Consider the following 17745-nt stretch of genomic DNA (forward strand, 5'->3'; position numbering starts at 1 on the left):
CCTGGAGGTCAGGTGCCCTGGAGGTCAGGTGTCCAGTGTGGGGCAGCTCTGGGTATTGTGGATCTGGGTTCCAGGGAACCGTGGAGATCTGCATCATAAAATTCTCAGAGAGATAAGCATCACTGCCTCCATCTTACTTGGTGGCAAATTTTCCACAGGGAGGTTCCTGAAGGCGAATGAAAGGGGAGAGGTGGCCTGTGCCAGGTCAGCCGAGTGGATGGATTCAGGAATTTCCTGGTGCTTTTGTTAAGGAACTCAGAGCACCTTCTAGACCTCCTAGATGTTCCCTTTGCTGTTGTTGCTGTGTTGTGTGTGTGTGTCTGTGTCTCTTCCTCCTTCCCTTCTCTCTCTCTCTCACACACCCTCTCTGCAATCTTTATAACTGTGACTATTACTACTACTATTATTTAATTAAAAAACTTACACACACACCTGGAGCTGTTGTAAACAACACAGGAATGTGTAAAGTCAGAAGCAAAAGATCCCTTGCCCGTCCCGTTTTCCAGAAATAATCGCCATCCACAGTTGGCTGTGTCTCCTAAACACATTTGTCCTCCTACGTCTGCACAAACGACCAGAGCGTATCTCCAAAACGAAAATAGGATTCGCTTTAATGCCTGCTCGCAGCTTACTTTTTCTCACATGACGGCACAGTTGGCGTTTTTCCCGTGACAGCACATTTGACAATCTTATTACAGAGGACTCGGATCCTGTTCCAACCCTGGGTTTAAACTGTGTCTGCGAAGTCAGCCCACAATTTATTAAACAATATTAACAGTGCTTCTTAGTGTTTCTGTCAAAGCACCTCTAACGAAGGGCGGAAACACTTCATTGGGCCCGGGGTGTCGCCTAACGCGCCTGCCGCAGCTGCCAGATTTCTTTGGAGTCTGTTGTTTTCTTTTACAAGTTCCTCTCATTTTAACCGTTATCTATCACCAGGGAAAGCCGATGGTTGAGAGAAATGCATATCAGGGTTTCCTGGCCTTTGCACACCTCCAGGGTGCCCGAGACTCGCTGTGAGCCTGTGGCATGTGCACACGTAGACGCTAAGAACTGAGTCCAGGAGTTGAGAGTTTTGGGTGGGTGAAGAGTGGGTCACGTGGGGGTTGGGGCCGTCTCACTTTGGGGTGTTGGACCCAGGAGGTCTCTCTGGAGCTTGTCTCCTCTTCAGTCTTTTAGTTTGCTCTGAAAATTATTGCCATTAGGGGTTAACCCTCTAGGGCAGTCAGCCAGCTCCATGGTGTCGCATATGGCGTTAACGCAGCAGAGCTGTTGACCAAGTTATTATCATGGAAAGCGGGGCCATAAAGCCAAGGAGATGTGCTTCATTGGGGGGCATTTAGGATGATGATGATAATGATGATGATGTCTAACACAGAGACAGGGCTTAGTACTGTGGGCCCCGCACTGTTGTAAGCTCCTTCCTGTACCCCCCATTTCACCCTTGAAGAGAGTGAGATTCAGAGATTAAATATCTTGCCCATGGTCGCAAGGCTAGTAGGTGATGGAAGGTATGTGTACACGCCTATACATGTATGTGCGTGGGTGTTTACACACAAGTGTGTGTTTATGGGATATGGTGCAGGAGCAAAGTACCTCCTGTTCTCTGCAGAATTGTGCAGTGGATTAGACCCAGCCTAATGGAGAAGATTCCTGAGCATCACTGATTTAGATTGCCTATGTAGTAGGAGTTACACGTCCATGTATGTGCAAATACCAGAGTGGTTTCAGCCAGTCCCAGTGGCCTGGAGTCAGAGGGTTGCCTTTCTCTGGAGGCCTTAGATTCTCGCCAGGAAAGAGGGCTACCTGGGGGATGGCTTGGTTTCTTTGTGGCCAATGTGACTGGTGGTGAACTTGGAAGGTTTGGTGCAAAGTTGGCCACCTAAGAGGCAGTGATAGCCCTGGGGTCATGGATGGATTAAAGCTTCCCCAGAAAAGAGTGAGGCTGGAGAGGAATCTTGAAACCAAGCCATGTGGCAGAAAGAACTGGGGCCGTTTAGTCCAGAGGACAGGAGGCTCAGGGGACAAGGGGCCTGTCTAGAGGAAGGGGATTTTGCTGCAGTCCCCAAGGGCATCCCCGGGTCTGTTAGGTAGAAGTTATGAAGATGAGCATTTACACTCAGTTTCAGGAAGTTAAAGGTGCCTGGCCGTGAAATGGTGCCTCAGAGGGAGGCAGTAGTGCATGTGGAAGTGCTAACGTTGTGTCCCTAACTTTGGCTCTCCCACCTGTTCAGGGAAAATGGTACCCTCAGGCTGGGTGCCCACCTGCCAGGTACATTGTCAGGTGTGGGGTTCCTTCGTGGCGGGTTGGACTTAGAAGTTTTTTACAATCTCGTTCAACTGTGGGCTTCCAGGCTGCAAGGTAGTTTTGCTCAGAGGCTGCCCTGTGGACCAGTGCAGGCCCATGACCCTGCAAACCAGTTGAGGGGCAAGCATCACCCCTCTGAGTTGTGCTGCGTGACTGTGGACTGGGTGTGCTGGGTGTTGCTGGGACCCTCCATAGTCTTTTTATGGCAGAGTCACTTCTCCCTGGAAAACGTCACAGCAAGACCAGGCAGTGACAATAGGGTGAGAGGGACGTGTGCTTTGTCTACCCATCCCCTCTCACTTCCCCCTTCCCAGTCTTGCCCCTGGCAGACCCCCTACGCTTCCCTTTAAAGCTGCCCAAATCTTTTTAGTCTGAAGGGAAAATACATTTTGGGTTTTGGAGACTCTGAGGTTGCTTCTGGGGTGGGGAGTTGGGGTGGCTGGGAAGAAGGGGTGGGAGGGAGAATTTTAGTATAAGCCATTTGTATCTTGGGAGCAATATGAACATATTATCTCTTCAAACAACACAAGAAAATAAAGTTACTTTTCCCAGAAGATCTGCAGGTGTGGAGAGCGTGCCCTTGCTCAGGATGGTGGTCTAGCGGGCGTTGGTGCGGGAGGCGATTAGAGCCAAGGGGAGAACACAGGCTCCAGAAACTGCCTGCGTTCAAATCTCTGCTCCACCATTCCCTCACTGCGTAAGCCCTCAGAGCCTTCGCTTGCTCATCTGTAAAAGGGGGGCACGCTTGGTAAAGTAGAGGGTCAGTGAAAGAGATGAAGACCCTCGATGAGATGGATTAACCCAGGCTACACCAGTGGGCTTAAGCATAACAATGATTATGAGGATGGCACAGGACCGGGCAGTGTTTTGTTCTGTTGTACGCAGGGTTGCTATGAGTTGGAACCAATTCAATGACACCTAGCAACCACATGTACCAGTGAGGAGCCCTGGTGGCCCACTGGTTAACCACTCAGCTGCTAACCGAAAGGTCAGCGGTTTGAACCCACCAGCCACTCCACGGGAGAAAGATGTGGCAGTCTGCTTTCAGAAAGATTGCTGTTGTTGTTGTCAGGTGCCATTGAGTTGGTTCCGACTCACAGCGACCCTATTTACAACAGAACGAAACGCTGCTCTGTCCTGTGCCATCCTCACAATCGTTGCTATGCTTGAGCCCATTGTTGCAGCCACTGTTAATCCATCTCGTTGAGGGTCTTCCTCTTTTTTGCTGACCCTCTACTTTACCAAAAAGTGCCATAAACATTACAGCTTTGGAAACCCTATGGAGAAATTCTACTCTGTCCTATAGGGTCACTATGAGTTGCAGCCGACTTGACGGCACCTAGCAACCAGAAAAAGAGTCCCTCTGCCACAGCCTCGCTGTGGGGAGTAAATGGATAAATAGATGTAAAGCACTTCGAATGGCTCCTGGCGCAGAGTGGGTGGTCCGTACAGGGCTAGCTGTTGGAATCGTTGTGGTTATTATTGCTGTATTCATGCCACATACACATCCTGATAGACTCCTTTTCGTTCTGTGGGTCAGGAGAACGGCTTTGCTCATAGTCAAGGAGGCAGAACCCTTTAACAGAATATTGACAAATCACACAAGTTGTAGCTTCTCTCACTGGATGGTATAATGCCTTTTTTATTTTAAGAGAAGCAGAGAAATTTTTTCTTCTTCCGAGCTTTGTAATTAAATGTGCACATGCCTATTATAGAAAAATTAAGGACGTAATCATGCAGAAAGCACCGTGCGCCCCGGCCCCCGGAAATCCTCCCGTTTAGAGAGAACCGCTGTACTTGTTTCCGGCGGCGCTGGTGGTTTGCCGTCAATTGACCCGGACAGAGTGACCGTATATGACAGAGTAGCACTGCCCCACAGGGTTTCCCAGGCTGTAATCTTTATTGGAGCAGATCGCCAGGAGTTTTCTCTTGTGGAGCGGCTAGTGGGTTTGAGCCACCAACCTTACAGTTAGCAGTCGAGCACTTAACCGTTGTGCGACCAGGGCTCCTCATTGGTTCCTGGGCCCTCCTTTATAGAGTAACACAGAGTGGGTGGCTTAAAACAAGAGAAATTTATCTTCTCACAGTCTGGCGGCTAGGAGTCCAAATCCAGGGTGTCAGCAGGGCCACGCTGTCTCCAAAGGCCTCGGGAAAGATTCGTCCTCGCCTCTTCCAGCTCCTAGTGGTCCTGGAAATCCTTGACTTTCGTTGGCCTGTGGATGCGCCACTCCGGCGTCTGCCTCCATCCTCACGTGGCTGTCTTCCCTCCGAGTCCCTCTGTGTGTCTGTTCCTCTTTGTCTAAGGACACCAGTCATGTTGGATCAGGGCCCACCCTACTCGGAGTGACCTCATGTTAATTAATGGCGTCTTCAAAGACCCTGCATCTAAGCGGGGCACAGTCACAGGGACGGGGGTTAGAACTTCAACGTGTCTCTTAGGGACACAAGTCAGCCCTGAACAACCACTGCGTGTATTTTGGCCTCCAGCCCTCTGAATGTATCTTGGCATAAACATGCGAAGTCAGAGAATTCTGTACGTACTGTTATCGAACCTAGCCATTAAAAACTATGCTGGAAATACACGAGCGTGTTCAACAGTAGTGAGTAGTGAGTGCCTCTGATGGGTTAGGCAAAGGCTGGGATTCTCCTCACAGTCGCCTGTGTGACTGGTTCAATTATCCCATTGCTAAGTGGGGAAACAGGCTCTCAGAGGTGAGGTAACTTGCCCAAGGTGACCCAGCTCAACAGTGGTTCATAAGCAGGCCTCTCGTCTCTGTCTCTCCTAGACCAATGTCTGCAGACTGTGGCTGACGGTACCACCTGAGAGCCCAGCTTCTGAGCACAGTGAAAAGAAGACTGAAAGAAAAGAGCAGGTAAGCCATCTCCGAGATACAGCTCTGACAGGTTCTAATCTTTGTACTGTCTTTCAGCCCTGCCCCCTCCAGCTCCGGGTCGGTCCCCGTGATTCACAGAGTCTGGACGTCAGCAACCCTGCTGATAAAAGGCCCTGTGGACCTGCCCGCCTCGCCTCACCTCTTCCCAGAGCCAGACGCCCTCCCAGTGGGCTCTGCCGCCTCATGCCCCTTCCCCCCTTCTTGGTGAACACTGTGGCTCTGTGTGGCCCCGAAGCATGTAGGGACACCAGTTTTGGTGACAGGTGCTGTGGCAGGGGGTGTACTTTTTCCTGAAACAGCCCAGTCTGCTTGAGTCAAAGGGCCCATTGTGAGCGGCCTGTGGGGCCAAAGCCTTCCAGCTCCGCAGAGACTAGGCCACCTGGGAAGGAAGAGCTTAAGCAGGCAGCCGTAGTAGTACGGGGCAAAGGGACTCGGCTGGGGGAGGAGGAGGTCAGCAAGCATTTTCGTGCCAACGCCTGTGCTAAATGGAGATAAATATGACCTTGTCCTTGCCATGGGGAAACTCACAGTTTTTCAGGTGAGATAAACGTCTCAATAAACAATGATGATGTGACGTTCAAGTGTTAGGATCCAGAGATGGTAGACGGGATCTGGGGACACAGAGGAGAATCACTGACCACGTGGAAGGTGACATTGAAGGGGAGCCTTGTAGGATAGATGGGAATCCTGCCTGCCTCGAGGCTGTGGTCCTGGGCAAGCTTTTCCTTCATTCGCCAGCAGCTGTGAGGCACCTGCTGTATTCCAAGCTCTGTTTCGGCCCCTGCTAGTACCATAGGGAGCAAAGCTGGAAACAGAACATCCCTGCCACCCACAGAGCTTACGCTCTAGTGGGAGGAGAATGAAAATAAACAAAATAATTAAGGACATTTTACAGTGTTTCAGACAGTGGTAAGTAGAGACAAATAAAGCAAGAGAAGGGACAGGAGGGCTGGGGGTAAGTGGCATATATTTCTTCTGCAGGTATTTTATATGAGTATAAAAAGTGATATGATATACTTATCGGTTACGTAAGTGGAGTGCCAGGACAGTGACTTTTTGAAATATAAGTATTGATTAGGAGTTAACCAGTAATGTGGTAAACTTTAAAAAATGAAGCTTCTCATGGGCAGTAAATGGTTGATAACTCATGCCCCTAATTTTACTGTAGACCTTCGTCCCTCCTTCCTTCCTCTCACCCCCTTCTTCCCGCTTTCTACCCGGGACAGAGGGCTACCTGTGCTAATACAGATGGTGACCTGAATGACTGGGAAAGGTGGTGCTATGGCTAGAGAAAGGGGGGAGAATGTAAAGTTGCTTGTCTGTGTAAAAAGTGAGGGTGCGTCCCACCAAAGGGAACCAGGAAAACAGCTCGTCCCAGGGTGGAGCAGGGAAGGTATAAGGTGAGTCTGGGACACCTTGCTGAGCTGGGAAGCAAGGGAGCACTCGAGGATGAATGGAGTCATATTTGAAGCACCCAGGCCATCTCACTGCTAGAGCAGAGCCACCAGCTGCTGTTGAGTGGACTCCGACTCATGGTGACCCCTCTGCGTCAGTAGACCTGTGCTCCACAGGGTTTTCAGTGGCTGATTTTTCGGAAGTAGATTGCCAGGCCTTTCTTCCAAGGCACTTCTAGGTGGACTTGAACTCTTGCCTTTTGGTTAGTGGCCGAGGACATTAACCATTTGCACCACGCAGGGACTCCCTTTAAAGCAATGGGACACTCTTTTTTTAAAATAAAAACATTATACTGAGCCCTAATATATAAACCAGGTGAGAGTGGCTCTTCTCTGGCTGAAGCACCGCTCTATCCCCCCCTGCCCCCAGAAAGCCCCCTGCAGGTACCTGAGAACTCCAGGGCTCTGAGGAGGAGGGGAGGAAACCACGGGGTTGGAGTGTGCCCCTGTTGAACCAGGTGTGCAGTCTGACTACCTGCCTAGGATGCATTGGTGACTCAGTGCAGAAGAACTGGGGTAGAGAGCAGGAGGGTGGAGCCTGGCTGTCTCCCCAGGTCTGAAGTCCTTGGCTGGTGGCAGCACTTGAAGGTACTGGTGGTAACCAGGAGGCTGTTGTAGGTGTTTTTGACCCCATGCCCTGGCCAGGTTTCTGGGCATGAGTCGTTGGGAGCCAGCACCCTGGAAGGCCACCTCCTCTGATGTGACTGCTGCTCCCTGGGACATTGTAGCCCACAAACTTGCAAGACGCCTAGAACTCTGGGCAACCCTCCCTGGTCAGATGACTTTGGGCACTCTGGAGAGGGGTCTGCTATGTGCAGAGGCAGAGGATTGGAGCTGGCTCACACATGCAGGCAGGGAGATGTCAAGGGCCCAGGTGGCTTCTGATGGAGGGAGACTTCTTGCAAGCTTTCCACGGCCCCTTTAGAGCTGCAGCAGATTGAGGGCAGGGCTGGGCCTTGTCCTTTGACACAGTCGTAGAAGATGCTTAGTGTATGTCGAGGACCTGGGATGCTAAGGGGCAGCCAGCTGCACACCGATGCCACTGCCAGCTGGGCCGTTCTCTGCCCGCCGTTCCCAATCATTGAGGGGAGGAATTACTCACGATGGAGGACATGGCAGATGGCACGTCCCCAACTCCACGAACGTGAGTCAGGAGGCATCTGGAGGCAATTACAAAACCATCGGCATCTTTTTCTTTGAGTCATGGGTTCATGGGATGTGTTTGGGGGGCTTCCTACCCCTAAGGCCGATGCCCTGGCCGCCTGTTCCCTTGGGTCCTTTTCTTCCAGGAGATACCACCTGCCCCGAGTCGGCTTTCTGCAGATGAGCTCCCCAAACACCTGGTTTCGCTGATGCTCAGTCTTCTCATCTGTAAAATAGGCATAATCACTCCTGGTTGCAAAGAGTTAAATGAATCTGATGGAGTCATCTTGGAAATGGGGCAGAGGATGTTAGCAGAACGTTCAGAGGGTGTATGGGGGTGAGAGGAGGAGAGAGGGGAGGCCACGGGGAGGCAAGTGCCTGGGCCCCTTCCTTCCTTTCCTTGGGAGCCTCCCCCACCCTCATCCTCCCAGCAGATTCCCTCTACTCCTTCCCTCCTATTTCCTCCAGGGCCGAATCCCTTCTCGCTGAGAGCATGACCCCTCCTTCTCTAGGATAACTTATTTTTATTAGAAGCTTCTTCCCCAAACAACCTTCCTGAGGGATTCAGACCTGGACCTTGACCCCCTCTGAGATGAAACAGCAAATGAGATCAGAGGGTAGAAGAAGATGATGCTATTCCTCCTTTAGAATATATGAACCGAATTTTGTTACACAGAACATAAAGGCCAGAATATCAGAATTTTGATGTTGTTGACATGTAGCACCCCTGGTTGGGCTGCGGGACTCAGAACCTGCCTGTCACTTCCTCTTGCGTGGCCACATTTCCTCCAGACTCAGCCTGTCTAAAACTAACTCAACAATGCTTCCTTGCTTTTTGTTTTGTTCTTGTTCTCCCAAACACATGACACGTATCCCTCCCTCCAAACCCTCACTAAGGCCTAGCCGTGCCTGGAGCCTCTTCCGCCGTCTGTCAGTGTATCCAGGCCCTCCCTGGGGTTCAAGGCTCGGCTAAAGCCCACGTCCTCTGGGACCTCCCCCGACTCTCTGTGCTTCGGGCCCTATCCCCCTTCTGCAGGCTGTCCCACCTGCTGCTCTCTCTCGAGGTGGGACCAGCACCGGTCACTATAGGATTATCATCTTGAATCAAATGGTTTGCGTTGAATGTGAGGGGGCCCTGTTGATCCCGAGGGTGTCTGATGGTGAGGCCTTTGCAAGTTCATGTTGCTTGACGCAGCTGACACATTGGGTAGCTGTTAGCGTCCCACCCTCCCAGCATTGCGGGTGGCCTTCAGTGGCCTGTTTCTGAAGAAGCTGTTTCTCTTTGAGGACCCCGAGTGAGGGACCCCCACATGATGTGGTAGATGTAAAGGCTGGGACTTTCCTAGCCCCGTAAAATGTCTGAAAGGAGGAAACCCTTGCCATGGGGTTTGATAGCCCCCGATACTGGCAGCGGGTTTTCCTTTAAAGCCCCTGGGTAAGTAAGCCCGCTGACATCTGGCCCTGGTGGCTGTGTGCACAACAGCGCGGGCTGTTGCCAGGGGAGGCAGAGCACTGCCATGATTCAGTCCTGTGTGACAGCGGGCAGGACTGCTGCCTCGCAGATAACAGCCTGCGATGCTGGGCAGAGGCCCGCACGCCTGTCCTGGCTCCCTCAGTGGCCCCTGCGGGCGTTGGCCAGTCCTGTCATCTACAGGGCTTCTGTGACCTCATCTAGCAAGTGGAAGTGTTCGTGGAGAGCCAGCGGTTTTCAGACTTCTGTAGCTGGGAGATTTTTTATTCTAACAAATACATGTCAAACAGTGAAAATGCAGCGATTGTGATTTAAAGTAAGGCCAGGGCTGCCCCCAGCAGCCTCTTCCTACCCCAACCTTATTAGACACCGAGGAGGAGCTGGGGATAATATTTACAGACCCACTGGACTCACACCTCTTTTCAATTTTTCTAATATTCTGAGACTTTCTGATTCTCTCCCCATGAGGAGAAACCAATGCCAGTTTTGGGGCAAATTTGATGAACCGCTAAAAAGATCCAAAAGAGAGGTGGGTAGATAGAGCATCCAGACAGACACGCAGAGTTCAGTAAGAACCCAGAAATGCCAGAAGCCACAGCACTAAGAACAGCACCCGCCATCTTTCGTTGCGTGTCAGTTGCCCGCCCAGCAGCATTTTGGTGTTGGGTGCCGTCCAGTCGATTTTGACTCCTCGTGACCCCATGTGACGGAGGAGAAGCACCCCTGGGGTTTTCTCAGTAGTAATTTTTATGGAAGCAGACTGCCAGGTCTTTCTCTCATGGAACCCCTGGGTGGGTTCAAACTGCCAGCCTTTCACTGAGCAGCCGAGCGTGCAACCATCTTACCACCAGCTCATGCTGGGTGTTTGTATATTACTTCCGGTATTCCTTAGGATAGCCTTCTGAAGTTGGGGGCCTTATCTCCGTTTTGCTATTCAGGACCCTGAAGCTCAGAGAAGTAAGTAGTTTGCACAGGGTCATGCAGCTAACACCTCGGGGATTTGCAGTTCCAGCTCGGATCCGTGTGACTCCAAAGCCTGGACTCTTGATGGTGCCAGACTGGGCCACAGTTGCCATGGGCACATCAGCTTGCATGCTTTCTCCTATCAGGGAGAGTCTGTTTAGGATGTTTGCATTTTATCAGTCAAGATTACCCAAGGTGTGTCCTATACCAGTAGGGTCCAGAAGAGCAGTTCCTGATTTTTTTTTTCCTCCAGATATTCTTACTTCTCTTTTTCCCTGCGGTCGTTAGGCCTTAGCAGTGATCCTGTAAGACAGAGTAGAACTGCCCCATAGGGTTTCCAAGGAGTGGCTGGTAGATTCAAACTACTGACCTTTTGGTTAGTAGCCGAGCTCTTAACCACTGAGCCACCAGGGCTCCATTGTCTGAGAGAAGCTCTAAAGTCCTATTTTTAGGGCGTTGCCTCTATCACGGTACTGTCATTAGCGCTGTCACGCTTTGGGAGCTCTGCTTGGCCAGAAGGTTTTCTTTTTCTGCTCATCTCTAAGCATTTGTCAGTTTTTTCTGAGGATGTGTTTATTTAGGAAGCGGTCTCTGTTCAGCTTGTAAGATAGTCAGTAGAGACAAGTCCTTTAGCAGGGCAAAGGTTCCATTTCTCTGAAGGTACGGGCTGCCAGTTCCCTCCCTGTTCCTCTCAGGCTCAGCTGTGACGTTCATGTTTGTCACAAGAAGGCAAAGCCAAATGTGAGTGATGACGGGGCCCAGTGCTTTGCTAAGATGGACACGCAGGTCAGACAGGCCAGGGCACATTCCTGAAAGGGATGGACATCCTCTGCCTGCTAGATGCCTAGGACGCCCATTGGCGGTCAGCTCCCAGCTGTCCCTGGGTCAGCTGCTGCCCTAGGCTGGAGAGAAGAGGTCCAAAGCAAGATGTTTTGGGAAATAACTTGCTTTCTAGTTTGCAAGTCATTCAGTTCATGTTAGGGAACGTCCAAGGTGTATTTGCAGCCTGGGAATGTGACCAGCTGCCTCTTCTGGCCTCTGGGCCTGGGGACTGGCTGCAGCTGTCTGCCAATGTCAGTTTGATTACGTTAAGCTGTGTTTCTGCTGTTATTTATTCCCTGAGAGCTCTTATTGACCAAAGGATCCTCATCCTTTGCACAGATTGATCCCAAGTGGCTAGGATGACCAAACTCCTTCCATCAAAACTGTGCATCTGTTTGTGCTAAGCATCGGGGATATAGCAGTGAATAAGGCAGATAAAGCCTCTGCCTTTGTGGAGCTTCTTGCATTGCGAGATCATATATTTTGATATAACCTGTTAAACGTGTTGCCGTTGAGTCAATTCCAACTCATAGTGACCCTATAGGACAGAGTAGAACCGCCCTATAGAGTTTCCCAGGAGCAACCGGTGGATTCAAACTGCTGACCTTTTGGTTAGCAGCCAAGCTCTTAAACGCTGCACCACCAGAGCTCCCTATTTTGATATAGGGTTTGGCACTGCGGTCCCCTATCGCTGGCCTCACTAACCCACATTCTCCAATGGCAGTGAAGACATTACAGCAGGAAGTTAGACTGAGTTACTTTTCTATACTTTCTCCTTCTTTCTAGGACCTTGCTGCTAAACATCTCTCTAGGGAAAATGGCCATCATGTCAGCCTACAGGTAAATTTTAAGCTGGGAGTAGATCGCAGGAAATGGCTTGAGAAAGTAGGTTTTACTGATTAAACCTGTGTGGATCCACCTAGGGATTGTCGAATGCCTTTTCTGTTGTTTTCTTTTGGCTTCTTTGGTGATAACCTTCTTTTGTTCCATGCATTTATCGAGGCTTTTGTTTTCAGGGTGATTTTGCCTAGTATTGCTTCATGGCCAAGAGTTTTAATAGGTGTCCATTGTTTTAATCTGTGTATACGTTTTGTGATGTCTCTCGTCCTCCAAATAGGAAGTGGTGGGGCAAACATCAGCTACCAGCCTGTTTATCTCACAGGGACAAAGGGTGTTCCCTTCAGCAAAGCCATATTTACATCCTCTAGCGAATTCCCCAGAATCTCTTCCAATTTATTCATTCAGCAAATATTTATTGAGGACACCACTGCATGTCAATCACGGGTAGATACTCGGGATTATAGTGGAAAAGAAGACAAACATGGCCGTAGCCTCCTTGGAGCTTACAAGGAGGCAAGCCTTACATACTGCACGATACTAATAATCCCTCGGTATGGTTGTGGTGATTGCTGTGGAGAATGTCTGAAGAGTCAATGAAAGCTTCCTTGAAGGAAGGATGTTTGAGCTGAACTGAGAGGAGTGTGGCGCCCTGGTGGCACAGCGGTCAAGAGCTCAGCTGCTCACCAAAAGGTCGGCAGTTCAAATCCACCAGCCACTCCTCGGAAATCCTATGGGGCAGTTCTACTCTGTCCTCTAGGGTCACTATGAGTTGGAATCTACTCGAGGACAGCAGTGAGCAGTGCAGACAGAGGGCACAACGTGTGTAAATGCCCTGAGGCAAGAAGGAGGTTGGCCAGTAAAGGAACAGAAAGGAGCAATGAGGCTGGTGTGGATGACCGGGGAGTGGACCCAGACTAGAGAAGAGCCTCCTTATCCCGGCCATCTCTTCCAAAAAGACCCAGGACGTGCAGGCCAGGGTCTGGCTTCCCTACCCTTTGAGGCGCTGGGCCACCACATAGAGATGTGAGTTCCATTTCTGCTCCTGACTGTTAAGTATTTGGAGGCATTGTGGTCAAGCAAAGAACTTAAATTTGTAAAGTCACAGATAGGTATTTGAATCTTGCTGCCTTGGAAGAGCTAATAATATTTACACAGTAGGGTTATTGTGAGGATGAAAGAAAATATTGTATAGTCAAATGTCTAGACAGCAAATGTCCTTCTGCTTCTCTTTCTTGATAAACGTGTGTTCCTTTTCCGTGCCATAGCCCAGCAGCTCCGCAGGCTGGCTCAGGAATCCTCTCCTGATGGGGTGATTGCCCTGCTTCTGAGTGGCGTTCTGTGACCAGACCCGTCCCTGTGGGCCTTTCATTTTAACCCTGACGTTTCAAAAATCTTTTTTTTTAATTAAAATAAAAATTATTAATTCAAAAATAATGCTTTTTTTTGTTGTTGTGCCAAAAACAAATTCAAAGAGTATAAAAGAACAGAAAAGAAAAAGCGAAACCCCCTTCTACTGAGGAAACGGTCATAAATGGTTTGAATTCCATCCTTCTAGATGTTTTATGCTGACAGACATTTTAAAACAATAAAGGTATCTTAAGCATCTTTCCAGGTGTGTAACCTTTAGATCCAGGACCTCTAGCATGTAGTAGCATGTAGCATGGGTTGTTTGTGTTTTTCCCCGTTGGTGATGGTCCTCATCTCCCCACATGGTTCCCATGCCAATGCAGACTCCTCCTAATCCGGTCACCTGAGGGGTTTCCTGCAAACCAACCCACCTAAGAAACTCTTTGCTTTGCAAAAATGCATTTTACGGAAGCTGTGTGTGGTCGCTAGCTTGTTTTTCAGGAACTGGGTGGAGCCGGAGACTGAATGAGCGGGCTTTTGTTTCCTGGAATGTGGAGGTTTCATTAGAGCTTTTCCTCTTCCTAATTATATGCTTAGTACCTAAGGGGTTCTTAATCCCAGCCTGTCACTCCACAGAGAACCACTTAACAGCCTGGTCACCTTAACTTCCATCTGCATTTTAGGGGCAGTGTGTGGGACCTAACTATAAGGGACTCACGTGTAGGCATTTATCGGAAGTAAATACAAAATGTCACAACCCCTCACACCCCATTTCTTCCCAGAGGTGTGCAGAAGGGTGGGAAACAATAGATGTTTTATTCAGTCGTAAAAAGTTTTTATTGTAAAACCAAAAATACTACATCAGGGTATAAAGAAAACAATGGTAGTCATGCCCATTGTCAGCACCTCTGTCCACCTCACGGTTCCTCCTTAGAGCTCGTCATTATTGATAACTTCTCATGGATCTTTCTGGATTCTGTTGTTTTTGCTTTTACAACTTTTGAATGAATGGGGTCATAGAGTACTTATTGTTCTGACTCAATGAATGATTTAAAAATGCATATTACAGTTTTGTATGTCAAAACTTTGTAGGGAGTGCATAGACAGAATCTGTGCAGAAGTAGTTTAAAGATCACTGAGAGCAGAGTTGCCCTCATGGAATTCACGCTCCTGTACTGTGGCCTCATCGATGTACAGGGTCAGCCCCAGGGAAAACTGGGAGCAGGCCAGTTTGTCTATGAAGTCTCAGCCCTGGGTCTTGATTTTTTTCTTGGCCTCTGTCCCTTCCATGTTGTGTAGCCCCCTACTATTTGCCCTACATCTAACGAAGCCTGAAGTATAGAGAAGTGGACTCAGGGTCACACAGACCTGGGCTGGAATCCAGGTGTGGGACCACAGGCAAGTTACTTATGCTCTCTGAACTTCAGTTTTCTCAGCTATGGAGGACAATTACTATGTTATAGAGTAGTTGTAGGAGCCCTGGTGGCACAGTGGTTAAGAGCTCAGATGCTGACCAAAGGGTAGGCAGTTTGCATCCACCAGCTGCTCCTTGGAAACCCTGTAGGGAAGTTCTCCTCTGTCCTACAGGGTCGCTGTGAGTCGAATCAACTCGACGACAGCTGGTTTTTAATGGGTTAGAGTAGTTGTAAAGATTAAATGTGCTAAGGAAACCTTCTAACTTCTAGTAGATGCGCGACCAAACTTGGTTTCCCTTTCTCCTCCTTCCTAAGCCTTCATTCTACAAAGGTGTGTTAAAACTTGGATGTGGTACTCCTTCCCAGGGTTTTTGCATTTCAACAATGATCAAAGCTTTAGTTGAAGGAATTAAGGATCCACCGGCAGGATCAGGGAGATTCTTTTGAAGTCACACCACCTCTGCCTGGCTTTTCAGAAATATTTAAGGAATGGTCACAACGGGTTGTGTCCTACCCCCCATCCTCTCAACACCAGAGTCAGCCCTCACCACAGAGGACAATTTGGCTGCCAGATGGCCACCAACATTCTTCTTCCACCAAAAACCAACCCCACTGCTGTCAAGTTGATTCCAACTCACAGCACCTCTGTAGGACAGAGTACAACTGCACCATAGGGTTTCCAAGGCTGTAAATCTTTGCAGAAGCCGACTGCCACATCTTTCTCCTGCAGAGCAGCTGGTGGGTTCAAACTGCCAACCTTTCAGTTGGCAGCTGAGTGCTTAACCACTGTGCCACCAGGGCTCCTTACTTTCTTCCTCAGTCTGTAATATTTCAGACCACATATGCAGTGATGGAGTTGAAGACATACAGGAGAACTGACCCAAGGGGAAAGACAGAATTAACAAGAATGCGTGATTTCAGACACTTGTTTTTGTTATCAGGGACACCACAAACCCATCTGGCACCTTTGTCAGAATTAGAAAAAGATGCCCCCTCTAGAAAGATCCAGCCCTGCAAATGTGCTATAGGCGAGTGGATGGGGCCTTGGGACAAATTAGAGAAAGGTGCTCATTCTCCAGGGTAAAGGCAGGCCAAGCCCATGCTAGATGTGACTTGGAGAATAGAGACCAGGCTGGATTTCTGTCCCCTCCCTCCCTGCTGCCAGGCACCCCTGTGCTGGGCACAACTGCATAACCACACACAATGGGCTCACTTATTATAGCTGCTTGCATGAGGCTAAAGCGTCATTATTCTTTCTGTCTCTGTCTACCTGTTTTCAGCATCCTGACCTAAGCAATGGAGAACCTCCCAGGAAACTTCCTCAAGGTGTTGTGTACGGTGTGGTGCGAAGATCCGATGAAAATCAGCAGAAAGAAATGGTGGTGTATGGGTGGTCCCCCAATCAGCTGAAAGAAGAGATGAACTACATCAAAGACGTGAGTCATTTAAGGACTGTGTTTCTAGTTTCTTCTCTTTTTGTAGTGTGTAAGAGGATGCGGTTGACAGCAATGATGTCAGTGTAGCAAGACATTTTGAAAGATTTCTTAGTGTTACCATTTTGGATGGAAATGTCTCTACACACCTTCAAGGAATGTTGAAATCACAGATGTAATTCTGCAGTGAGGTATAGGTTGAACTTCTGTGAGATGGATGGTACAAAGTACAGATACTCGGGACACCAAATGGCTTCCTTCTTCTGTATATGGAGCAGAAGTTCTTAAGTGGTTTCGCTTTTTACATTGGACACCCCAAAGTAACCTGCACAAGTTTGGATGATTTTGGCAGCAGGTAACAGAAAAGCTAGCTCAAACTGGCTTAATCAAAGGAGACGTTTATCTCAAGTGGTCATCAGCCTAGGGGTAGGTGGGCTCCAAGCAGGTCACTTCCAGGCTTCATTTCCTCTTGTCTTGAGTTTCCTTTGGCTCTTTCCTCCTTCAGCCTCAGGTGAGTGACATCATCTGAAAGTGTGACAGTGTCTGGAGGAAGCTAAGAGGCCACTCCTCTCTGTATTACTTTCTAGAGGCCCTCCGTCAAACTTCTTCTTGAGTCTCATTGGCCAGGACTGGGTCACTCACTCATTCCCATGCATGTCACTGGCAAGGAATGGGACGACCATTGTTGGTTCAGACCAATCGGTCGGGGTAAGCAGATGCTGAGAAGTCAGCCACAATGGACATTGCACAATACAAGCAATCCATGTTTTTTTTTTGTGTGTGTGTGTGTTTAATATTTAACTTCTTATCATTTTAACTACATACTCTTTGGAGAAAATTTGGAAAATACAAAAATATATTAAGAAGAAAACAAAATCATACCAGCCCAGGGCAAGGATGAGAAGGCAGCAGGGGACAGGAAAGCTGGTAGTGGGGAACCAGGGAGAGGAGGGGAGAGTGTTGACACGTTGTGAGGTTGGCAACCAATGTCACAAAACAATATGTGTATTAATTGTTTAGTGAGAAACAAGTTTGCTCTGTAAACCCTCATCTAAAGTACAATTAAAAAAAAAAAAAAGACCAAACTTAATGGTCTGAAAGAGACTAGAGGAATCCCCAAAACTATGGCCCCTGGATGCTGTGTTAACCCAGAACTCAAACCATTCCTGAAACCCACTCTTCAGACAAAGATTAGACAAGACTATAAAACAAAAAATAATACATATGAAGAATGTGCTTCTTAATTGAATCAAACATGTAAGACCAAATGGGCAGCTCCTATCCAAGAGCAGAATGAGGGGGCAGGAACTGGTTGAATGGACACAGGGAACCCTGGATGGAAAGGGGGAAGGTGCTGTCACATTGTGGGGATTGCTACTAATGGCACAAAACAGTATGTGTATAAATTTTTGAATGGTAAATTAACTTGAGCCGTAAACTTTCATCTAAAGCACAATTAAAAAAAAAAAAAAAGCCACTCAGTCAGCAGGTGGATACAGCTGTGATTTGAACCCAGATCTGTCCAACTCCAAAAACTGTGCTCGAAACCACTGGGACCAGTGCTTAGCAGCTCGGTTAACCAAGGGTGGCCCTAGCTGAGATCAGCCCTGGCAAAGCAGGTTGTCTATGACTTCATAGTATCATCTTTGAACTGA

General features: G+C 48.8%; 1 protein-coding gene across 2 annotated transcripts in view; it reads left to right on the forward strand.

Moving 5' to 3' along the window:
• Positions 1-17745, forward strand: part of MYZAP (myocardial zonula adherens protein) — a 96264-nt gene that overhangs the window by 8020 nt on the left and 70499 nt on the right. For both annotated transcript variants that reach the window (XM_023729670.1, XM_023729671.1), the window contains exons 2-3: positions 5095-5181; positions 15938-16093. In XM_023729670.1, coding sequence (XP_023585438.1) covers positions 5095-5181; positions 15938-16093 — 243 coding nt within the window. The remainder of the gene's footprint in view (positions 1-5094; positions 5182-15937; positions 16094-17745) is intronic.

Source organism: Trichechus manatus, unplaced genomic scaffold, assembly GCF_000243295.1.
Source record: "Trichechus manatus latirostris isolate Lorelei unplaced genomic scaffold, TriManLat1.0 scaffold00030, whole genome shotgun sequence".
In the NCBI taxonomy this organism is placed as follows: Eukaryota; Metazoa; Chordata; class Mammalia; order Sirenia; family Trichechidae; genus Trichechus; species Trichechus manatus.